The 25,699-nt window shown below is 40.4% G+C and overlaps 2 protein-coding genes across 5 annotated transcripts in view; one reads left to right on the forward strand and one right to left on the reverse strand.

Moving 5' to 3' along the window:
- STAMBPL1 (STAM binding protein like 1) overlaps positions 1–4,536 on the forward strand; it is a 17,643-nt gene extending 13,107 nt beyond the window's left edge. For 2 of the 3 annotated variants that reach the window (XM_042460414.1, XM_042460415.1), the window contains exons 8-10: positions 355–467; positions 3,181–3,280; positions 4,228–4,536. In XM_042460414.1, coding sequence (XP_042316348.1) covers positions 355–467; positions 3,181–3,280; positions 4,228–4,284 — 270 coding nt within the window. In that variant the 3' untranslated portion in view covers positions 4,285–4,536. The remainder of the gene's footprint in view (positions 1–354; positions 468–3,180; positions 3,281–4,227) is intronic. The other variant, XR_006103116.1, reaches the window with a different exon arrangement.
- Positions 4,537–7,939: 3,403 nt separating this feature from the next.
- Positions 7,940–25,699, reverse strand: part of ACTA2 (actin alpha 2, smooth muscle) — a 96,865-nt gene continuing 79,105 nt past the window's right edge. The window contains exons 1-9 of one of the 2 annotated variants that reach the window (XM_042458726.1): positions 25,014–25,092; positions 20,568–20,739; positions 19,215–19,343; positions 16,810–16,920; positions 14,403–14,487; positions 14,149–14,310; positions 12,149–12,340; positions 9,640–9,821; positions 7,940–8,346 (exon numbers count right to left, since the gene is read on the reverse strand). In XM_042458726.1, coding sequence (XP_042314660.1) covers positions 8,203–8,346; positions 9,640–9,821; positions 12,149–12,340; positions 14,149–14,310; positions 14,403–14,487; positions 16,810–16,920; positions 19,215–19,343; positions 20,568–20,696 — 1,134 coding nt within the window. In that variant the 5' untranslated portion in view covers positions 20,697–20,739; positions 25,014–25,092 and the 3' untranslated portion in view covers positions 7,940–8,202. Of the gene's footprint in view, positions 8,347–9,639; positions 9,822–12,148; positions 12,341–14,148; positions 14,311–14,402; positions 14,488–16,809; positions 16,921–19,214; positions 19,344–20,567; positions 20,740–25,013; positions 25,093–25,699 lie in introns of those variants that run through there. The other variant, XM_042458725.1, reaches the window with a different exon arrangement.

Below are 25,699 nucleotides of genomic sequence, written 5' to 3' on the forward strand. Positions count from 1 at the left end.
GACAAGTCTCTCCCACTTTCTTAGTACGTAGTTTGTGGAATTTCGTCATTTCTTAAAGATAGCTGCATGGGCAAAAGCCTTTGTTTTCTATTTCAGAATTTTCTCCTCTTTCTCTGCCATGTTTAATGAAATGGGTGACTTTGAGAAGGTGCCTTAGTGCTGACCATGATGTTCCCAGTTTTTTTTAACCCAGTGGTAGTCCTTTCTGTATGGAAGAAAAAAAAATAACTTTGATGGTTTCTCTTTCTGCCAGAAGTTCACAAAACAACCGCACAGCTTAACTGTGACTTCTCTTTGATTGTATTTGACCTTGTTTTTTTAAACAAAATACCTTTTCCTTTTTTTACTTTGTAGACACATCCAACACAGACTGCATTCTTATCCAGTGTTGATCTTCACACACATTGTTCTTATCAGCTAATGCTACCAGAGGCTATTGCAATTGTTTGTTCACCAAAACATAATGAGTGAGTTTTCTCGTTTTCTAATTTTCAGTAATTTTCAGATAGCTACTTTAGCTTGCTATACTAGAATATAGTTATCTACAATTTCACTTTTGGATGTCAAATAATATAAACAAAAAAAGGTTGAAATGCATGCTTTGTTTATATTGTTAATTCATATGAACTGACATTAGATGACATTTTTATTTTAGTGTCCTATCTAGCTACGATGATGATGTTGTTGTTGTTGTTGTTGTTGTTGTTGTTGTTGTGTGCCTTCAACATATGATTATCCTAAGGTGAACCTGTCATATGGTTTTCTTAGCAAGACTTGTTCAGATGATATTTGCCATTGCCTTCCCCTGAGGCTGAGAGCATGTGACTTGTCCAGGGTCATCCAGTGGCTCACATTGCCTAGCTGGTAATTGAACCCTGGTCTCCAAAGTTGCAGTCCAGCACTCAAACCACTATGCCACACTGGCTCTCATCTATCTATCTATCTATCTATCTATCTATCTATCTATCTATCTATCTAAAGCCCTGGTAGCCCAGTGGTTAAATGTCTGCACTGCATCCACTGACACACAAACCACAAGTGTGTGAGTTCAATACCAGCCAGGGGCTCAGGGTCAACTCAGCCTGGCATCCTTCTGAGGTCACTAAAATGAGTACTGAGATTGTTGGGGGCAATTAACTTATTACACATTGTAAACTGCTTAGGGAGTGCTTAAGTGCACTGATAAGCAGTATGAAAATATACTTACTATTGCTATTACTAACTATTGCAAATGCTAATCTTACTGTATTCTGAAGCTTTTCACACCAGCGCTTACCATGGGTTAAGCGCCAGTAAAACGTCCCTGAAACGTGAGGGTGTGAAAGCCAGTCACACTTCTGAAACATCAGTGAAGCGTCCCCTCATCTCTACCATTCTTGAATCATTTGCGGAGCAGCCATTTGCTATTAACGCAAAGTTCCCATTAAAAGGAAATGGTTGCTCCACGAACAGGTCAAGGATGGTAGAGGAAAGGGGACGCTTCACTGACGTTTCAGAAGTGTAACCAACTTTCATACCCTTGTGCTTCAGGGACATTTTTACCGGTGCGTAATCCATGGTAAGCATTGGTGTGAAAATCTTCTGTTATGTGTGAAGATTTGTTGTTCTCACTATTGAATTTAGGAGCATATAGTCTCACTGCTCATGCAGAAGGCTTAGAGCTTTCCCTGAACTTTGTAAGATATACAACACAATTTAGAGATTAGTGCTAGAGACAAGATATCCATGGTCACTTTGCATTTTCCTGTCCTGACTGCTTTCTTTCACAGGTCCAAATTTCTGAGTTGAGTGATTTGTGCTATAGATTTATTCAGTTTAATTGTTGGGGCTGAAAGCCGTGGGCATACTTGCTTATATTGGCCCGTTACAGACAGGCATAAAAGTACGGATTGGGTCCGTACCAGGGTTAGAAAGGGGTGTCACTTCTTGACGCCCCTAACCCTAGTACGGACCCAGTCCGTACAAAATGGCGGCGCCCGTTCCACACAGGGGCTGCCATTACGACATCACCACCGCGCTGCCTCCAAATGGGGCGACGCAGTTGTGACGTAGTGGGGCCGCGCGAGGGCGCCTAGGGCGCCCTTTCTGCTGCCCCAGAAGGAGCTCCATTTCGGAGCTCCTTCCAGCTTTGCGTCACTGGGCGCAGCTTTTACATGGCTGCACCAGCGACGCAAGAGAAAGGGGCCAAGCGGCCCCTTTCTCCTCCTCCCCGCCGCCGCTGGGAGTCCTTGGGGCTTGAAGCCCCAAGGACACCCCTTTCCAGGCCACGGGGAAGCGGCTTTTTGCAGCTTCCCCGCGGCCTGGAAAGCGGCAGATTGGGGCCTTGGAGGCTGCCATTGTGGCAGCTGAGGCCCCGATCCAGCGGGGAAAGCAGGCGGTCTGTAACGCACCATTGTCATCTTGTTTTAGTTTCAATACACAGTAGGAAATAGAATAAAAACCATTATTTCAAACAACAAACTTAAATCTTTGAACTTACAAAACTGTCTATATATGTCAGATCATTAACCTTTGTTACCCTGTATTATCTCACCAGACTGTCTAAGACTTCCCTAATTCTGAGGGGGATGCTTATCCTATCTGCTATTTGAGCCCCTTTTGCTCACCAATGCAGGGGACTAAGTTTGAGGCCTTTCTCATGTAATGGTTAAGCTTAAAACTGAAAATGAGGAACACAGGATGAATCAACTAAATGGATTTCTGACTAACTTATGAAAAAAGTTTTTTGCATTTTAAAAAGCAGGACCTATTCGGCAACTACTTTACCAATATTTTTAATGGATCTGCGACCATATATCAAACAGAACTGAGTTAAGGTGGATATAAACGACACAGTTGCTAATGCAGTCAGAACTTGACAGAATTATCACATATAGCCTGCATAAGCCTTATGGGATGCAACTGTACTGTAAATGTGATATATATATATATATATGGTGATCTGTTGACTGGTGAAGCAACTCTGCTTCAGCATAGCATTGTAGTTCAGTGAGTGTAACATAATACCAAGGACTTGCAAGTAGGGAAGAGCTGGATGATCCTGTGGATAGTATTTTAGTTGCTGGAGTCTATTCTTTTACTGCTATTGTTATTTCATGAAACCTTTACTTGATTTTTCTAACATTGAAGATATATGGTGCTGGGTACTGTAGGTGACATAAACTTTGCTTTGCTTTCTAGCACAGGAGTCTTCCGACTTACTAATGCTGGCATGTTGGAAGTTTCTGCTTGTAAGAAGAAGGGCTTTCATCCCCATACCAAGGAGCCTAGGCTGTTTAATGTAAGGAAAAAATATGACTTTCCAACCCTTTGGTTAAGAACATCTATAGCTATATTGTTTGTGTAGGCAACCTTATCACAGGGTTTTCTTGGAAAGATTTGTTCAGTGGGCGTTGCAATTCCACTCCTCTGAGGTTGAGAGACTGTGATTCTCCCAGGGTCATAAGCTTCCACAGCTGAATGGAGATTTGAACCCTGATCACCCAGAATCCGCCCCTGTAAGCATGACCATTGGCCATGCTGGTTGAGAGATTATGTCAGCCTTTTCCAGCATTTGTATTTCCATTTATTAGGTGACTGAGAGGGCAGGTGGTGTCCAGAAATTTTGAATATATCAGAGTGAATGTGGAATGTGTAATATATCCTCTGGCTGATCTGCATCCCTTGTCTTGAGGTAGAAGTCCCCCCCCCCAGGTCATTTTCCTAACCTACTTATATATGGATCCTGTCTGGTCATGCTGGGTAAAGATTCTGGGAGTTCTAGTCAAAAAAATTTTTTTTTCTAAGCTATGCTACAGATGTATCTGGTGGAGGATTCCTTACTGAGAGATACCTGTGATGGCTTGCTGACTTTTTTTTTGCCATCCAGTCGTCTTTGAGTTACGGGAACCTTATGAATGAGACCTTCAAGATGCTTATTGTTCAGTTGCCCTGCTTAGTTAGGTCTTGCAAATTCAGGGCCATGGCTTCCTTGATTGATTCAATCCTCCTGTAATGTGGTCTTCATCTTTTCCTACTGTCTTCCACTTTCCACAGCACTACCACACTATCACAGCAGACATTTGTCTTTTTACACCCATCCAGAGACCTCTTCTCCAGGACTTCATTTCAAATGAATTAAAATTATTCCTGCCAGCTTTCTTCACTGTTGAGCTTTTACAACCATATGTAGAAATCAGAGACACTATGATCTGGTGATTAATAATATTGTATTTGCTTCTTTTACAGATATGTAAGCATGTCATTGGGAAAGATGTAAACATAACTGTTTTGGATCTGAGGTGATACACATGGACGGAAAAAAGCTTTCCAGAAACCAAACGCTCAGTGGAGTTCGTGGCTGCCAGATTTTTCCTAGTGTTTTCCAAATGTTATTGACATTTTATATTTATACATTTTAGATTTAATAGTTTGATATTTATTACCCTTTCCCATTTTGAGATTATTTTGTTGTTCTGTCAAAATAAAGTTCACAGTGGCATTCTATCAGGATATGTTATTATACTGGAATACTATGAAAATAAAATGAACTTGAAACGGAAGAAAGATGAAATTTTTGTAAAGCTTCCAATTTTTTTTACTTGGATTGCGTGATCTTTTAAAACTACTGTAGTGTTCCAAGGTTTTTAAAAAATTATTCAACATATATTTAGAATTAGGAAAGCATATATGAGACTAGAACCTTCTAAAAATCTGTTTTTTGTGTTTTTCTTTTTAAAAGTGAGAACCTGAGTTTATGTGCTGGTTATGACATGATTAGCAATCACTTTTTGGGAAAAAAGTATTTACCAAACATTTGTCCTAAGAAACACAGCATGTAAGGAGAGGTTCCATTGTTCCAGGTCCTGTTCTCTGGAGCAGCGGAAAACAAGCTTGCTCCCTCCTCAATATGACATCCCTTCAAATATTTAAACAGGGCTATCATATCACCTCTTAACCTTCTTTTCTCCAGGCTAAACATCCCCAGCTCCCTAAGTCATTCTTCATAGGGCATGGTTTCCAGACCCTTCACCATTTTAGTCACCCTCCTTTGGACACACGCCACTTTCTCAACATCCTTTTTGAATTGTGATGCCCAGAACTGGACACAGTATTCCAGGTGAGGCCTGACCAAGGCAGAATAGAGTGGCACTATTACTTCCCTTGATCTTCACTATACAGTGGACCCTAGTTATACGCTGGTGTTTGGTTCCAAGATCCCCCGTGTATAACAAAATCCGTGTATGCTCAAGTCCCATTAAATATAATGGCAGAGGAAAACGATGTCCTTTATAAAAAATGGAAAATCAAGGTTTGATCATTGAAATTTATACTTTTTTGGAACATTTTCAAACCGTGTATGCTTGAATCCATGTATAACAAATCCATGTATAAGAAGGGCTGACTGTACTTCTGTTGATGCAGCCTAGAATAGCATTGGCCTTTTTAGCTGCCACATCATATCGTGGTTTACTAGGATTCCTAGATCCCTTTAACTTGTTGTCAAGCCAAGTGTCCCCCCAACCTATATCAATACATTTCATTTTTCCGCTCTAAGTGCAGTACCTTACACTTTTCCATGTTGAAATTCATTTTATTAGCTTTGGCTCAGCTTTCTAATCTATTAAGGTCGTTTTGAATTTTGATCCTCTTCTCAAGGGTATTAGCTATTCCTCTAATTTGGTATCATCTGCAAATTTGATAAGCATGCCCTCTATCATCCAAGCCATTGATAAAGAATAGCACTGCGCCCAGGACAGAACCCTGTGGGACCCCACTGGTCACTTCTCTCCAGGATGAAAAGAAACCATTGTTGAGCACCCTGTGGGTTTGGCCGGTCAACCAATTACAAATCCATTTAATCAGAGGACAATGGCCTGTTACAGACTGCCAAAATAAAGCTGCTTCAGGTCTCTTTGGAGGTATGCTGTTTAAATGATGCATGCATCCTAAGAATCCGGAAGCTGCACCAAAGCTGCACTCCGGTGCTTAGGAATGGAGTGTGGCTTTGACGCAACCTCTGGACCCGTAGGACCCATGCATCATTTAAACAACATACCTCCAAAGAGACCCGAAGCAGCTTTATTTTGGCAGTCTGTAACAGGCCAATATCACTTTTCTTCTATAGCTGGTATTTTTGAGTTGGGGGATAAAATTCAACCATGATGGTTACTTATATCAATAGCATTGCATGGCATGTGGCCCTCCAAAATCTCATGGAGTTGGGTCATCCTTGAACTTAGTTCTCAGTATCTCACTGGAATTAACCATTGTAACTAATTTACAATGTGTTCTATCCATGTTTACTTCCTGTCAGGTATATTATATAAGACTGCAGTCTTGGCAGAAGAATTTTGCTTCAGGCGGAGGGGGAAATAGTACTGAACAAAATATAGAGAAATCATTTTTCAAGAATCCCACTAAAATTGCTAGTTTTGACTGGAATGTGAAATATTTAGTCGAACTGTACCTGTAACTGTCTCAAACAGCAAGATTCATGTGAGATGAATCACCACACAAGACAACTATATCTATGGAGTTTTTCGCACGTAGAGCAATGTATCAACATCCCGAAAGAAAAGAAAGGGGGGCCAATTTGGAAATGAATGCAGTTATGTGGTACCTCATCACACACAACATGAAAATAGCATCCATCCAAAGGAGAAAGCAGTGCCAATGCGAATGAATTCATTACAGGAGTACATACCGATTGGCTTTCTATTGCAAATTTACATGCTTGTGCCTGCGCAGGGAGAACAGGATCGTGTCTGGTACCAGTCCTAAGGAACACCCCCTCCCTTCAGGTTAGACCCTATCATGGGGTTCTGTGAGCAAGATTTCTTCAGAGGGGGGTTGCTTTCACTCCCCCCCCCCCAATAGGGATATTAAATGTTGTCCACCTTTTTAGCATTGTGCTTCTTATTACCCCATTAGCCTTTTCATCCGGTTTGAGACCATAGTAGGTTTCAAGATTCCCCCCCCCTTTGCTGCACAAAAATATGGGTGTCCTTTAGTGTGTATTGTTCTTCCAAAATGTGATTTTATTTTGTGAATATTTTAAATTACTGATTTAGCTAAGATTTTTGGAACATAAACAAGGTTTAGCAAGACTTTGCTCTCTCTAAAACACACCAGAAGTCTTGCATAGGCACAGATTTCTGGAACAAGATGTGTTTTTGGTTCTACTGCTTGTTTCAGATGTGAAATAGGAATCTTCCTGTGCAAAAACAAAATCAGCTAATTTCCATCCCTGTTTGACTAGCCAACTGTTTTGAGGAACATCACAAGCAGGGCATGGGGGCAACAGCTCTTCCCAGCTCTGACTTTCTCCCCTGCAATTGATACTCCAGGGGCTTGTCTTCACTTGCCAGAGTACTGTGGCCCTGAATCCTCCCCCCCCCCCCCCTCCCCCCCCTCCCTCCCCTCTCTTGCTGCAGGTTTTTCATTCTCACAGCAAGCAGCTGTCTTCCCAAATGCCTGTTTGTCACCCAGTGCCACTGCTGAGGTCAGAATAAGGCACCCAAACACATTACCAATGCAGGGTGCCTCATTCTGACCTCAGAGTGACTTGCACCCACAGCAGCAGCACTAGGTGACTTGCAAGGATCACAAGTGAAGGCAACCGGCAACGTCACTGTGCAGAACACTGAAAGCCCACAGCGAAAGGTGAATTATTTAAGTGCAGATTCAAGGATACCCCAGATCGGGTGCAGGTATTGTGAAGACAGTCTGCACCTGATTTGGGGGTTTGGCCCTGTGTCATGTAAACAGGAAATCTGGGTATTTTTCCCATGTAGACAAGCCCCAGGTTGTACTTCCATGCATACTTGTTCTATTTAGCTATCCTGGACAATAGCCATTGATAAACCTCTCTAAAATGAATGTGTCATTCAAATATTGACTCATATAGTATCTGTCTACTGCACCAGACTATACTTGTTTCAAAAGAAAGGGATTTCCATTTGTGGTAATCAGAGTAAGAAAAACTGAAGGTGTTTTATTAATAAAAATTATAAGCACCTAAATGATAACATGTTTACAGTTTGCCTCACACACCCCCAGCCTCCCCAAAATTACACATAAATCTAACTAAAAAATATAGCCAGAGACACTGTTATGAAGGTATTTGGAATGGAGTTAGAAGAATGTTGTTGTTCCTGAATACATTCACAGTAATGTGCTCAGACAGAGAAGAAAAAAGAGACAGAGTGAAAGGGAAGCAACTTAGAAGCATTTGCGATGAACAATGGATGGGCCAGCCTCATCGTATTCCTGTTTGCTGATCCACATCTGCTGGAAGGTGGAGAGAGAGGCAAGGATAGAGCCTCCAATCCAAACAGAGTACTTGCGCTCAGGAGGAGCAATAATCTGCAGAAAACAAGAAAAGGAAAGCTCCACTGAACAAGGATGATATGGACTGCATCAAGAATTTTCATTTGTTGAAATGCTATACACTATTTCTATGACAAAAAAATTAAAGGATTTGTATATGAACCAGAGCTTTAAAAGTTACTTGTTTGGACTGCAACTCCCATAACTCCCCAGCCAACATGATTAGTGAATGTGGGATTTGTAGCCCTCCACCAGCTCTGATCTGCACATATATCTGTGTGTATCTGACAAGTGAAACTGATTCTGCAGTCTCCTTCACATGTGACTAACTGTGAACTTAGGCAGTCTGCATGTCTAAAGAATTTTGCTTATGTAACTGTTTTTGACACAAAAAAGTCAACACTTGGTTTCTTTCACCTGGAGCAGTTCAGAATTCATAAAAAAAGCATTCTTACATGGCATGATTTACATTTGTACCTTGTTTTTTAAAGCAGCTCAGTTTTTGAGAGATTTCCTGCAAAAACACGTGGAGAAAAGTCGCCAAAGTATTTTTAACCATGCTAAGTGAATGAAACTGATAGCCCTTTCTTTCAAATAGCCCCCTAAACATTCAAATAGCCCCTAAAGTTACTCTACTAGTTACAGCCCCCACAGCATGCCATTTTTCTTCCCCCAGTTCCTAGTTTTTCCTAGTGGGAATTCAGGTTAGGGATATACATTTATTTAATTTGCAAGGGAAAAAAATATGAAAGAGCCATTCTGATAATTCTGATTTAATGAAAACAAACAAAAATCAAATTATTTTCCTCATTATTAAAGGAAAGGCTTACTTTAATTTTTATTCTTTACATTGTATTCTGTCATGGAGGAGGCAAGATAAGTTACACTTCTAAAAATGGTTAATAGAACTGGAATGGGGAAAGCACACCAATGGCAGGGACTTTCCACAGGAGTTGATCCCCACCAATCATTTTTATAAGTGGGATCTGAAATACAAACCCAAACCCAAATAGCTAAACTGGAATGAAAGCTTCCACGTATTCAGAAAGTAAATGTCCTTCCCTGGAATCCATGGAATGGAGCCAGGGCAATTGAAATGCTATCAAACTGCTACAATTTTGTAGTGTGGATATACCCTTAATTTGGGAGACCAATTATTTGTTCTGGGTGCTTTAGGCTTTTCTACCAAGGAATTTTTCGCAAGAGTTTCTTTTTTCATAGCACTAAAACAACGCAACTACCTAGTCACCTTAAAATATGGCATCACATACTGTATACAATTGGTTTTCTTTATTGTTATAAACTAGAAAATGGTCAGTAATGCAATACCTTGATTTTCATTGTGCTGGGTGCCAGGGCAGTGATCTCTTTTTGCATACGATCTGCAATACCTGGATACATAGTGGTTCCACCAGATAGAACATTGTTTGCATAGAGGTCCTTTCTGATATCAATGTCACACTTCATGATGCTGTTATAGGTGGTTTCATGAATGCCAGCAGATTCCATGCCTGTGAGGTTTCAATACATATCAAAAAATTGTTAAATATTAAGAATAGTTCCTATTTCCTTTTTGAGCGATGTCCCCCTAAACTGTATTGTACAGTCACCCCTCCTTTCTCACGGACTTGAGGTCCATGGTCTTGAATATTCACGGAGGGGCGACTTACATTATTTTCAGTAGGGCTCACCCCCGCGGTGCAACCCCTATGCACGCTCATGAGCATGTGCCCCATTCAAGTCTATGGGGCTTGAATATAGGTGAGTCTCCATTTTGACGGGTGGTGGCGGCCCGGAATGGATCCCCCACAAAAACGGAGTGCCAACTGTAATCAATTGTTAAAAATCAGGCAATTATGATAGATATAACACAATATAATCAGAGAAAATATTGTGACAAATATATTTTTAAAAAATGCATACATCCAACAAAATAAAAATAACGAAGTGTCAATACTCAACTAATCTCAAAAGACTAGATGAATAAAATTATTTTAAAAGAGCCAATGTACAGCAATTTAAGCACTTATCAGGAGCCTTTTAATACTAGAAAATACCAGCACTTTGATGTTGTGTGCCATCAAGTCCTTTTGGACTTATGGTGACCCTAAGGAGAACTTGTCATGGGGTTTTCTTGGCAAGATTTGTTCAGAGGAGGTTTGCTGTGGCCTTCCCCTGAGGCTGAGAGCATGGGACTTGCCCAAGGTCACCCAGTGGGTTTCATAGCCAAATGAGAAATCGAACTCTGGCTTCCAGTCCAATAACCAATCCTCCAGGGACATAGCCGGGGGGGAGGGTTCTTGGGGTTCGGACCCCCCCTTCCATTAGAAAAAATTAATGGTGTGTGCTGCTGTGCCGCCGCACCCAAGCCCCATTATAATGGTGGCACTTAGTCTGGACCGCCCTTCCTAAAATCCTAGCTATGTCCCTGAAACCACTATGCCACACTGGCTCTAAATAATAGCACTATGGTTCAATTTTAACTACCATGGCAATGTCCTATGGAATCCTGGGAGTCGCAGTTTAAGGAGAGGCATTTAGAATTCTCAGCCAGAGAGTGATGGTGCCTTACCAAACTACAAATCCCAGGATTCCCTAGCCAAGGCAGTTGAAGTTGAATCATAGCACAATCATTGTGTGGTGTGGAAGGGCTCCAAAAGTGTCATTTCAAAGTCTGGGTGTCACCAGTGAGAAAGTCCTGAATTGACCACCACCCTTTCTTCTGAGGATGGGGACACCTCAGAGATCTCTTAAGACATGAGCACAATGCTACAAGGAACACTAGTCAAATAGCCTTAAGTTAATTAAGGTAAAGAGGAATTATTATTTGAAGTTCAGCTCGCTTGCATGTGTTTAATTCCGCATCCTTCCAAAGAAGCACCAGGCAATGTACAGCATGTATGCATGTAAGTAATTTATACAGAATTAAAGACATCAGTCTTTCAGTCAAAACCATAACACAGTGCACTGTAAGATGACTGTATGTATTGTAGGGAAATATCTTGCAGCAAATTAAATTCAGCTAGCACAGCTAGTTGTGTTTTTTAAAATGGTGTGCATTTCGAAAGGAATGACTATGATGAAAGAAGACAAGAAGTGCCTTAACTTTTTTAAGCACAGCTTCCAGGAGGCTAAGAATTCCTTATATGGTTATTGAAACTGTCTTTGAAAAAAATCACAAATCCAATTTGAGCTCAGCTTCTCAAAACATAACCTCTAATCCATAGGTATGCAACTCCTTCGACCATTTGCCTGGCAGAGTAAATTGCCACACCCACATTTGATTTTTCTTTTTTACTTACAACAACATTCATCCCCCCTAAGGCAGCAAGTGTACTTCAGTATCGCTAAGTTCTTATTTGTGTTATTTTTGTACAAATGTTGAGCAGCCAAGAATGTTTGTGGGCTTGTGGCTGCCCTGTGATAGTTACACCTGGTGGCAAATCCACATTTCTTTCCCATAACTTGTGAGATGGGGTATATTACTTTGAATGTGTAAGAAATCAGCAAGTGAAGAGAATCAAGGACTAGTTCTCCAAGGGTCATTTATTCTATCACTCTAATGCAGAGATGGGCAGATGGTGTATCTCCTGATGTGTTGGATTCCAACTCCAATAATCCCTGAACTCTGGCCGTGGTGGCAGGAGTTGTTAGGAACTGAAATTAAAAATATCTGGGGCATCATTAGTTCCTTGCTACTACTATAGAGCAAGGGCTAGCTAGGCATTGCTATTTGTATACCCGCAGCCAAATTTGGTGCCGAGAAAAAGTTATTGGCTAGGAGATATACTAAAGTTATATTAAAGTTATTGACTAAGAGATATATTATATATCTTACCAATGAAAGAGGGTTGGAAGAGAGTCTCTGGACAACGGAAACGCTCATTCCCTATTGTGATGACCTGACCATCAGGCAGCTCATAGCTTTTTTCTAGAGACGATGAAGAAGCAGCTGTAGCCATCTCATTTTCAAAGTCCAGAGCAACATAGCAGAGTTTCTCCTTGATGTCACGAACAATTTCACGCTCAGCTGTACATGGGATTGAGAAAAATCAGTTCATGGTCCTCACGATCATAAAAATTCTTTCTTGGTATTTTTTGTTTGTTTGCTTATCTATAATTCAACATAGTAGTCTACATTATTTAAATTTATTGTCTGAAGTAGTTAAATATGTATGATTGCTAAACAGTTTTTTTATGTTTAAAGACAGTAATGCCTAGAGTTGTAGTTTTTTTAATGCCATTCTAACTGTGTGACAAGAAAATCTGAACATAAAAAATATTTGTAACTTTTCCTTTATTCAGAGACATAGCCGTGTTAGTTTGGAAAATCAGTAGGCAAAGGGATCTTGCAGCACCTTTGAGACTAACTGAAAGACAGAAGTTGGTAACATGAGCTTTCATAGACTGGAGCCTACTTCCTCAGATGCATTTGGTGAAGTGGAAACCCCAGGGACAGATGTTGCTTACTCTTGTTACATCTGCACAATTTCAGAGGTTGTATATTTAGCTGTTAGACATTTTCTAATATCTGATATCTAAAATGAGATATTTATAATTATAAATAGATAATATTAGATATTTAGACATTACTTATTAATATTCAATATTAATATATAATTATAATAATATATTTCTGAAGAGCTATGAGCAGGGATGGCTATTTTGTTTGGATATGTGTCCATTTCTGCCTTTTCCTGGACCTTGAAGGGTCACACGTCTGCTCCAGTCTTCCCAGTGTCTCCCATTGGGGAAAAAATCATCTCCAATGGCAAATAATGTCCTCAAAACCCTTGAGAGAGATTAATTTGGAATTTTATTTTTTGTCTTACTTTTGCTGTTACCTGCCATCAAAACTGACTTATGGCAACCCTATGAATGAGAGATCTCCAAGACATCTTGTCATCATCAGCCCTGCTCAGGGATTTCAGACGCAGGCTGTGGCATCCTTTATTTAGTCTATCCATCTGTACTAAGGTACTCTTTTCCTACTGCCTTCTAGCTTACTAACCATTATTGTATTTTCTAGTGAGTCAGGTCTTCTCATCATATGTCTAAAATATGAGGGTCTCAGTTTAGACATCCTGGCATCTAGGGAGAGTCCAGGCTTGATTTGCTCTAGGACCCAGTCATTTGTCTTTTTAGCAGACCACAGTATCTGTGAAACTCTCTTCTAGCACCACATTTCAAATGAGTTGATTTTCTTCCTATCAGCTTTCTTCACTGTCCAGCTTTCACAACTATATAAAGCTATTGGAAGTACAATGGCCTGGGCAATCCTAACTTTAGTATTCAATGATACATCTTTACACTTCAGGATCTTATCTAGTTCCTTCATAGCTGCCCTTCCAAGTCTTAGGTCTTCTTCTGATTTATTGGCTACAGTCTAAATTCTGATTAATGACTGAACTAAGGTATGGAAAATCTTGAACTGCTTCAATATTTCAAAAGTACACGATATTCTTATTCCATTTTGCATGTTCCAGAATTTAAAGAGGAACACAATGTTTTCCTGCTGCTTTATTGGAAAACCAGAATTATCTTCTGAATGACTTCCTTATTCAGATCCACATGCTGGGTTCAGGATCCACAAATAGCACAGAATATTGTTTACTGGGATCTCTAGTATAATGCATAAGCCCAGTAATTTAGGACATTCTCAAGAGAATTGTTGATCCCTCTTTGGAAGTCTGAAGAACTCCTTCAAAGTGGATTATTTGGAAATACTTGGTCTGATATATGAACTAGAGCAATACAGCAGTGACATGTTTACACAGTCTCTAGGCATGTATTATATGGAGAAATACAACATATTGAGGACATATGTAAGTCCCTTACCAGTTGTAACAAACGAGTAGCCACGTTCTGTCAGGATTTTCATGAGGTAGTCAGTAAGGTCACGGCCAGCCAGGTCCAAGCGCATGATGGCATGAGGCAAGGCATAGCCTTCATAGATTGGTACATTGTGGGTGACACCATCCCCAGAGTCAAGCACAATACCTTGGGAGAACATGAAACAGGTAGCATTTGTCCAACTGTCAACCTAATCCGCTTCATTTTCAGAACTCTCACAACCAATATAACTTTTTTACCTGTTGTACGTCCAGATGCATAGAGGGACAGAACAGCTTGAATAGCAACATACATGGCTGGGACATTGAAAGTCTCAAACATAATCTGAAAGATAATTAAAAAGAAAAACAAGGGAAGTACTGTGTTAATTAATCTGTCTTATTGGTTACTTCATGTGAGAGACAAACTACTGGCAATATAATACTAGGTACATTTAATTATTATCAGCAAATAACCGCCATGCTAATCCTGTACTAGCAAACGTTTAGCCTTCCAGGTGTTTTGGACTTCAGTCCCAGAAATCTCAGCCGATGTGACCAATGGCAGGAGTTTATAGTTGTAGTTCAAAATTTATGGTAGGCCAAATGTTTTCCATATATTCAAAACATGCAAATGCAATGGGTTATGAGTAGTCCAATCTTCACATCAATAGAATTCCTAACGAAACATGTCAGTGCATTAGGAGGGCATCTTGTACAATGTGATTATATTTTTCCTGAGTAAAATAAATGCCTACTTTATTGTTGTTATGTGCATTCAAGTCAACTCTGACTTATGCTAATCCCACCATACGGTTTTCTTCACAGTATTGATTCAGAGGAGGTTTTCCAATTCTTCCTCTAAAGCTCAAAGAGTGTGACTTCCCAAGACCAACCAGTGGATTTCCATCCATTGAGCAGGGATTCAGACCCTAATCTCCTGAAGTCCTATTCCAACATGCAAACCACCACATTGGCTCTAGTTACACTACAAATGTATTACTATCATTTCCTTTCCCTCAAGGAGCTACATTTCTCAGGAGTTCTCTGGGAATCATGCTTCAGGCCCCTGAGAGAAAATGAAGGAAAAAGGTATACTTTCTGTTGTTGTTGTTTATATCCCACCTTTCTCCCAATAATGGGACTCAAGGTGGCTAACAATGTATTTAAAACAATACAAATTAAAAATAATACAAAAGTATTAATAAAACTACAGTGCACCCACATCATATGCGGGCATGCTATACATGGCTTTCAGCTGACAATGAAAGCCGCACAATGAAAGTGTGCGTGACGCGCTGCAGGCATACGTGGTATTTGCCTTACATGGGAGGATCTGGAATGGATCCTCTGCGTAAGGCAAGGGCACACTGTGAATATAAGTTTTAAAAGCAAACAATTTATAAAATTTGCACATTAAACATTAAAAGATTAAAATTCATTTTAAAAACTATATAAAACCTTAAAACCAGCATGACACAGCATTAAAAGTTCACTCTAGTTAGTTTATGAAAGTTTGATGGCATGTTTTGATGTGTCAACAGAAGAAGCTCAAGGATGGGACCATCCTGGCCTCTCTAGGGAAGGAGTTCCAAAGTCTGGAAAAGGCCACTGAGAAAGCCCTCTCCCTTGTTCCCATCAAATGTGCCTGAGAAGGTAGAGGGGCAGAGAGAAGGGCTTTTCCAGATGATTCCTTCCTCTTCCACCCCATTCACTTCCCAAATTCCCGAAATGTTTCTGATATCACTGTGTCACTTGAGTAAAATAGCATGAGATCAGCCTATTAGTCTCATTCAAGTTGCAGAGCTGAGGTTTAGGTGTGCACACTGCAGTCTATTATCTGCTGTATTTTATTCATTTCCATGCCTCACCATTCTTGGAATAGTTCGCACATGTGCAGAAAGGGAGCCCTAGATGTGGAACTACTCCAGGACTCTCAGACAACATAATCCAGTCTTGCCTTGTCCCCACATATTGAACATTATTTAAGAGAGCATCCAACCTTTTAAGGTTTTCCATGAGACAAAAATAGATGAATTTCCTTATTTTAGTATGTAGAGAGATCATGTAGTACCAGATGAGGATAATTTAGGAAAGCGAAGAGAAAGTTATGTTTTGGCCAGTGGAATAGTAGGGGTGGCTTGAGGGAGATGACAAAGGGTTTGCAGAGAAGGGTAGGAGAAAGTGGGAATTCTCTGAACTGGAGAAGAGTTTGAGGGCATTAAAAACAGAAACTTGTTTATTGATAGAGGTGGGCTTTTGTGAGTTTCTCAAGTCTGTATCCAAGCAAGGCATGGGAGAAATTCTCTAGTCAACAAACTTTAGCAATTAAATGAAATTGATGGAGTGCTAACTTATTGCTGCTGCTGCTGCTACATAAATAAGGTCTAATCATTTTAAAATTCCCAAATCTAGGATGAAGTTAGGTACATCTGTGATAAAACAGCAGCTTTATTTCATGCGGTTGTGTAACTTCATTCAATCTATTTGATACGGTTACAAAACAGCAACAGGAGAAAGTAGTACTTTTGGAACTACAGGACGTCATGTTTCATATCAAGGATAACACGAGTACAAAATTCAAACCCAATAGGGATGAGAGGCTGCAACCAAGCAAACCTGAATATACCCCCCATCAAAAACTGAAGAACTGGAGGTGTTATTTTACCTGTGTCATTTTTTCTCGGTTAGCTTTGGGATTCAAGGGTGCCTCCGTAAGCAGAGTTGGATGCTCTTCAGGAGCAACACGTAGCTCATTGTAGAAAGAATGATGCCAAATCTGTAGCAAAGATCAAACAGAACTGTCTGGGTTATGGTGAACACCACTACAGCTAAAATAAAAATGCTACATGGTTGTGCCTTAACAACGCTTCAAAAGCTGAAGTAAGTACAAAACATTTAAAAACACTAGAAATAGACAATATTTTATATATAGGTGAACAGCATATATTTTAAGTAATTGGTCCTAATTTACAGCTGAGATAGTGATTGCCTGGGACAGTGATTTAACATTATTCTTATTTGGAGAGCCATTTATCTGAAATGGCACTTATTTAAAAAATGGAAACCATGACACTGGCTGTCAACACACTGCAGGATTAATGCAGTTTGACACCTCTTTTAACTTCTATGGCTGTATTCTATGGAATCCGGGATTTGTAGTTTGCTGTAGAGCCATGACAGCTAAAGCGGTGTCACGTTGCATGAATTCTGCAATACTGATACAGCCAATGTTAGGAAGAATTTTTTTTTTAACCCTGACCAATCTATTCCGATAACTAGTGTGACACTGCAGAAATTATCCAGTTTGCGGGTGCTTTAACTGCCCGGGCTCAATGCTAGGGAATTCAGGGAACTATAGTTTTGTGAGGCAGTTATCCTTCTCTTTCAGAGAACATTGGTGGCACAATAAACTACAATTCCCAGGATTCCCTAGCACTGAGCCAGGGCAGTTAAAGCACTCTCAAACTAGATTACTTCTACTGTGTGCTTTGGAGCTATGATGATAGATTTTTCAGGGTTATTATTTTTTCCTCTTTATAAATTTTGATGTTTTAACTAGGAAAAGACAATGCAAATGTTACTATGGCGGGTTATAGACCGCCCATTTGGGGCGTTCTGGACCCGCCTCTTCCCCCGGAGTATCGGGGCTTCAGCGGCTACACCAGCAGCCGCTGAGGCCCCGATCCGCCGCTTTTCAGGCTGCGGGTAAGCAGCAAAACGCTGCTTCCCCGCAGACTGAAAAGGGGTGTCCCTGGGGCTTCAAGCCCCAAGGACACCCCACGGCGGTGTTGGGGAGAAGAGAAAGGGGCCACTTGGCCCCTTTCTCTTTTAGTCCGCTGGGCGCAGCCGTCTGAAGGCTGCGCCCCAGCGGACTAAACCAGGAAGGAGCTCCGAAATGGAGCTCCTTCCTGCTCCGTGTTCAGGGCGCACTAAGTGCCCTGGCACGGAGCAAGGACGTCTTGTCCGCGCCGCCCCATCTAAAGGGGCGGCCGTGACGTCCTCACGCGAGCAGCCATATGGAAGGGCCGCCGCGTTTAGTGCATGATGAGCACACACTAGGGTTAGGGCGGTGCGGAAGCACCACCCTTTGTAACTAGTGCGTGCTCGTCACGCACTAAACTGCCGGTCTGTAACCGGCCTATGTGAGGATTTTACAACCTTCTGAAATTAATACGTGCAGCAGGTTAGACACGGAAAGATATGTCCCTCTGCTACTACAATGTAACTCCATCAGCTCTAGCCAACATAACCAATGGGGAGCTGCAGTTCAACAAAGTCTGAAGAGCAACACTTTCCTCATATTTGCCTTAGAGAGGATAGGGCAACAGTGGGCTCCAGTGGCAGCTATGGTTTCCATGTCGTGGGGTGATGAATGCTAACTTTACAGGAACAATCCAAGTGCTGACCTCGTCCCTGAAGTAGAATTCAGTACTTCTCAGGTGGCAACAATGGATTCTGGAGGTATAGTATTGTAAAGAGTAACTTGGATGATCAATCTGTTTTGCTCTCTCTCTCTCTCTCTTTCTCTCTCTCTCTCTCTCTCTCACACACACACACACACAACCATCCTTTTAACTACAGAGATACAGAGTGCAGGCTGAGACTCCTTTCGAAAGGATTGGGACCAGAAGTGTTTGGGATTTTATTGGATTTTGAAATATTTGCATATATGTATGAGCTATCTTGGAGAGGGGACTAATATAATAATATAAATGACTATAAATTCATTTATGTTTTGTATATACACATAGACTGAAGTAATTATAAACACAATATTCATAATAGTTTTATGTATGACAGAAGGTTTGTGTATACTGAACCATTAGAAAGCAAAGGTGTCACTATCTCAGCCACTCACAGAGTCATTTTTGGATTTTGGAGTATTGTATTTTGAGTCTCCAAAGAATGAAGATATTGCTGCAACAATTGATGAAACAACAAAAACTTCTGACTGCACTGAAGAAAGTAAAATGATTTTTGCTTTCTATTGCAAAAAGGATGGTTAAAATGTCAGGCCATTTTTGCCCATGAATTTCTAAACCAAACCATTCATATTTGTAGTTTAAATACCTTCTCCATGTCATCCCAGTTGGTGATGATTCCATGTTCAATGGGGTATTTCAGTGTCAGGATCCCTCTCTTGCTTTGAGCTTCATCGCCTACATAGCTGTCTTTCTGACCCATGCCTACCATCACTCCCTAAAAAGTTAGGAGAGAAAGATAACTACCTCAGACTCATAAGCAAGCAATGTCAAAACAACAACAACAACAACAACAACAACAACAAACAGAAGATGACACATAGCTCAGTGTCATTATAAGTAAAAAGCTGTATAAACGTTTGCCCTAAATCATAACTATAACAAGCATGATAGAAAATTCACCAACATGATATTAATATATGAGGCTGCACTACCCTGAATGAGATCATTCATCCATTTAAACCTGTATTTCATACACAGATTGGTGTTTTCTCTGTAGAATCCTGTACCTAGACATGCTCAGATTATTTTACTATTTATTTATTTATATCCCACCTTCTTCCTGGTATAGGGACTCTAGGTGGCTCAGAGACTAGATCTAGGACGTTCAGCATTCAAATGCCACTGAAACATGACTCCTTCCTATCAAACGTAGATTATTTATCTTTATTTTAAGCAACAGTCAATCTGCACAAAAGCTGCCACTGTGTGGCGATAAAGTGAACAGAGAGCCATCTACTGGCACACATTGTTCAAATTCACTACTTCAGAGCAAATCACACTGAATAGTGACTCCAGGTTTAAGTAAGTGTCATTGATTTCAATTGAATTTAGTTCCAACCAAATATGCTTAGAAGTGCAGTCAGTAAGAAAAGTGTCAATGTTTACAAATCAAAAAAGGTGCCTGTTCCTGACTTGTGATCAAAAATCTCTCCTAAGAGCTTCCAGTTTATAAGTCTCAGCAGATTCAAGGTTTTCTTAGACTTTGGAATTTTATGTCATTCCTATTTCAAGTAAGGACTACAATGTATTTTATCAGGTTTGCCATTATATTTAATTTTCTGAACTTTCCAGTCTCCTATGAAAGGTAACTAACTTCCAAGTTTATTGGAAATGAAGAAGACCAGATATACTGCATGATGAGCTGCATTCATCTAAAATAAATACTATATGATGTGTGACTCTGGCGACGTAGCCAGGATTTTGGGAAGGGGCGGTCCAGACTAAGTTCCACCATTATAATGGGGCTTGGGTGCAGTGGTGCAGCGGGGCACACCATTCATTGTATCTAACGGAAGGGGTGTCTGGACCCCACGGACCCCCCTCCCCTTGACTACGTCCCTGGTGACTCATACCTTCAAATCTTATCCATACAATTAACTCTGATATGTCTTTTCATTATTAAAATGGGAGGGCTTCAAGAAGTGGACCAATAATTTACCTGGTGCCTGGGACGTCCCACGATGGAAGGAAAAACAGCTCTTGGAGCATCGTCCCCAGCAAAGCCTGCTTTGCAAAGCCCTGAGCCATTATCACAAACCAATGCAGTGCTATCCTCTTCCTCGCACATCTTCTATAGCAACTTTCTCAGACCTTTCACACAAGTAACAGTCCTATCAAGACAACAAAGATGACCTGATGCAATACAATATAACATTATCATTTTCAGAAAATGAAGCAAAACTGGGGGTTCTTGAATCTAGTTCAAGATGTTTTTCTGCCAAATGGTACCTTCCCCCCAAATCCATAGTACCATATATTTTGACATACAAAACAGAAAATTTCACAAAACTTTTCCTCCACACTGGCAGTAAAATTACAATAACAACAAATTAAAACATGAATGATTTACTGCCTTCTTGTGATATCCAAAATTGGATGCCTGACATGCCTGCCTCGTTCTGCCACATAGAAGGGCCCACATCAATGACACTGCTTGTTTGCAATGTGTATTATGTAGGGGGGCACACAGCATCCTTTGCTCTCCACCTCAGGAATTCAATAATAGTTTGGTACATTATCATACCCACACAATAAGTACAGTGTTTATAATCAGACTCATGTAGAATATGGTGTGGAAGTTATTTTTGTTTTTTGAGACAGTTTGTATAATTATCGGAATGGTAGACTTCAAAGATATAGTTGTGTTAGTCTGTAGAATCAGTATGCAGAGAGAACTTGTAGCACCTTTGAGACTAACTGAAATAAAAAAAAGTTGGCATCTTGAGCTTTTATAGACTTAAATCTATGGAGGCTCATGCTGCCAACTTCTTTCAGTTAGTTTCACTAATGCTACAAGATCTCTCTACATAATGATCAGAGTAGTTGATCTTATACAGACAGCATAGTCCTCTTCCCATCACTCCCCACTTTGAAGGTATATTAAAGCACTGTCACAAAGGTTTGAAATCATAAATGTGCGCTTGCAGAGTGGATATGTTAGTTAAGGGCAAATATTAATTCCCACACAACTCCAGAAGAAGGCTGAAAAATTTTCCATTTTAATAGTAAATATGCTTCTATTTCCACAGTAAAAAATATGTGTATAGGATTTGGGCACTACTGTGGTGATCAGTTTACCACATATAATATGCACCCTGCAAAATTAGGATTCTTAGATCTCAGAGCTTGGCCCCTCTTCTCCAGTTCTCAGAGTGAGAAATCTCAGGATGAGAATGCTGCCCTGAGGTGTGTATGTGCATGTGTTCCTTTATTTTGTAGGCTTGATTGTACCAAAAAAAAAATTGTCTGAATGGCAATGCATCTGTGATTGATCCTTAAGCTATAACATTCCATGACATTACCAGAGGCTGATCCTTGTAATGCCATCCTTCTATCATCAGCAGGACCAGCCCCTGTGCAACATCATAAGGTGTCATCCCTATGTCTCAGGTTTTGGCCCTAAAATCTCTGAGACTGGGATAGACCTGACCCTGAAATCCTATACAAGATCCACATAGAATAAACATTATGCCTCACTGCCTATATCAGCAACTAGAACATGGTAAACATAAAATTTAAACTTGGCCTAATTTGACCAACTGGGATGAGAACCAAAGAATCTACACCGACAGTTTTTGTTGAACTACTTTAAATCTGAGATGAAGCACCTCAAAACATGACGTCTGAACAACATCATCATGTGCCTTTGGATACTTTCTGTTGTTCACTGGCTGCTCACAGGGTCAATTTGGATGAGCATTAATCATAGTTCATCTGAAATTCTTGGAGCAAATTTATCTTAATTAAAAAACAATTATACTGAAGAAGAACAAAAAAGAAATGCTCAAGAGCCCACCTTTAATAGAGACAGGGGATATTTATATTTCAGCATTTATTCAAAAGCACAGAAACATTACCTAACGTGAGTGTCTCTAGCCTGTTTGGAGCAAACCATTTCCTAATTAGGAAACAAAGTCTTTCAAAAGTCTGTTTTTGGAACAGAGCTGGAGCAGTCAAGTTTTTTTCCCTTCAAACTCAAGTCAACTGAGCCAAAAAATCCTTAGAGGGAGAGGGGGAGGCAGGAATGTTGCATTTCTGCCTGTGCATGGTGGACTCTAAATGAAAGCCATATTTAGTAACTAGCAAATCTCAGAAATTCAGGAAAATCAGACCTTTAAGTCAAGTCCTCTAGTGGCAGCCAAGCAGTGATTTAAAGACCTTAGATGCTCCAGAGTGCTGGGATGATGATCTTGCAGTAGCTCATTTAACTCCAAGCTTGGCAATAAACCTGTAATGTGTATTTCTCCAAGGATGATTAAGGTAGGCAATAAACTGTTAATCATCTTGCTCCTGGATGTGACTACTAATGATCCCAGCACACCAGTATTCCTCAGTATGTTAGAGCAAAATGAAATTTCATTCAAAATATATTTCTTGCAATCCAGAGCTTGGAAATTTTACTGTTTGGGGCCAGCTCTGAACTTTGTGAGTCTGGGGTTCGTACTAAACCTCCCAGAATCCACCACCCACTACCACCACTGTACACTGGGAGTTGCAGCAATGAAAAATATGATCTGCAAAAGCAATTATTCCTTACTCAAATACTACTACCACTACTCCTAATATTGCTAAGATTATTTCTCTCTTACTTAATTTTATTTATGTTTTGCACTTATATCCAAAGTTAGGGGTTAATATTGTTGTTGTGTGCCTTCAAGTCATTCCTGACTTATGGTGACTCTCAGGCAAACCTATCATGCGGTTTGGCAAGATTTGTTCAGATGAGGTTTGCCATTGCCTTCCCCTGAGGCTGAGAGAGTGTGACTTGCCCAAGGTCACCCAGTGGGTTTACATGGCCAAGCTGGGAGTTGAAACCTGGGAATCCCGGTCATAGACCAACACTCAAGCCACTATGCCACACTAATTTATCTAATATTTCAGTTACGGTAGATCCAGGCACACAATGTATCAAAGCAAATCAAGCAAAAATCTACAGTCAAATACAAATAGAAATCCTCCCTCTTCTGCCCCTCCTAAAAAAAAAACACCACAATGAACATCAAGAAGTCCAAAACACCAAAACTGTAGCAAAGATTTAATATCACTACCTTAAAAGGTCTGATCTGAACTGACTTATTAAAAAGGGGATTTTTCTAGCTTCCAGAAAAGTGATAAAATGAGCTGACTACATGATGCTTCTATGGCAGAGGGTTCTTCAAAAACAGTATCACAACTACGTATACAACCATCTAGTAACAAAGCATCCAAATATTACACTTGTGCTCGTCACTGACCCCATATACCTAGATTGATATGAGTTGGAAAAACACCTGCAACACCAGGCCTGTCCTAAAAGATCTCTAGCCTGAAGGCATAAATGTTTAGTGTTGGACAGATATTGACAGTGAGCCCATGCAGAAAAAGCAAATACCATAATAGACTTCCCACAATGGACAATAGCATTTTTACCCTGGAGAGAGGCAGCATCCACACTGCAGATTAATCCACTTTGATACTACTTTAATTGTCATGGCTCAGGACTATGGAATTCTGGGAATTCTGGTGCCACAACAAACTCCAACTCCCAGAATTCCATAGCCTTGAGCCAGGGGCAGTCAAAGCGGTGACAAACTGGGTTATTTCTCCAGTGTGGATGCAGCCTTTATTGGCCCTAAACTAGTGACCTCTTTCAGACTTAGCAATACCAATAAGATTTTGAAATCTGTCAGAACCTTAAGAGACAAATAATTTCCAGAAAGCAATACATAACAAATTCTGGTACAACCAAAGGTTACAGCATCAAAAGAGAAGATACACACAAGGAAAAATAAACTGAACTATAATAATTAAAGGGATCTACTTTGCAAGCATGCTTTTTAATAGTGTTTCAAGAGCATCCAGAGTAGTGAAATAACTATATCAACAGAAAGGTTGTACAATCTTGACTGAGAGTGTCACAACCTATAAATATCATAGCTGCTTAATTTGCAATTTTAATATGAATTAAAAGAGCAAAGGTTAGGGAGAAACATATATATGCAGAAGAAAGCTAAAATTAACTTTCTTAAATCTCTTGGGTTTGTGCTTAAACTTTCCCACTAAAATACATGAGAATTAAAATATTTGTTTGGATCATGCCAAAGAACTAGATTCAATGTATGTATAATCTGAAAGAAGTCCCCTGGTATTCAACGGGACTGACTTCCAAGTAAACCAACAGACCATTATTAGGCTGCAAAACTGCAGCCTGAAGGATGGTCTTCACACACTGTGGGAACAAACAGCACATGCCTTTTTAATGGGTGTAGATTAGACATTTACTCATTTATTATGGAGGGAGATTTCTCCGGCAGCAAGGCACTTGGTCAAAACAGAAAAGCAACCATTCCTGTCTAAACAGAGCAGGCAAATCCTGCAATCTCTCCTTTGGTTCGCTGCCACTTACCCTCTCAGTGCTTTGGCTGGGGAGAGCTTGCTCTGGGACAGTGCACTGGGAAAGAGAGCATACTCCCATTTTATAGTTCCTTGGGTTCTTCCCCTCCCACAAGCTTCCCAAAGAAGGAGCAAATCCAGGCCTCATTTCTGTATCTCTGTCAAACAGAACCATATAGGGGCTTCGACACAAAACTTTCTGATTTGGGTGGCCACCAGGCCCTGGGTCTCTTCCATGCTGCATTCCAATCTGGAGCACACCAGGCAGGAGGAGGCTTCAGCTGCCTGTCAGATCAACAGCATGAAATTTCAAGAGAGAGGCAGAAAGACTAAATCCACACAAGTGACCCAGGGCTCCTGGCAAGGCACACAGCCTTCGGCAACATACCCCATGCTGTGCTTGCCTCTCGTACAGAGGTTCTCAAGGAAGGAGGAGGGCAGGAGATGGGTGGTACCTACCCCTTGAGAGACACATACCGTATATGCTCAAGTATAGGTCAACCCTCCTGTATAAGCCAAAGGCAGGTTTTAGAGCCAAAATTATGGATTTTGATATGACCCATAGATACATCAAGGGTAAAACGTAGGGGCATGTAATAAAGGATCTAAAGGATGAAGCAAAGAACCTACTGTTAAAGAACCTGACACCTCTTTGGATGAATCAAAAGATGAAACTTCTAAAGCATGAAGCAAAGAACT

This window comes from Sceloporus undulatus, chromosome 3 (assembly GCF_019175285.1).
Source record: "Sceloporus undulatus isolate JIND9_A2432 ecotype Alabama chromosome 3, SceUnd_v1.1, whole genome shotgun sequence".
Classification (NCBI taxonomy): Eukaryota; Metazoa; Chordata; class Lepidosauria; order Squamata; family Phrynosomatidae; genus Sceloporus; species Sceloporus undulatus.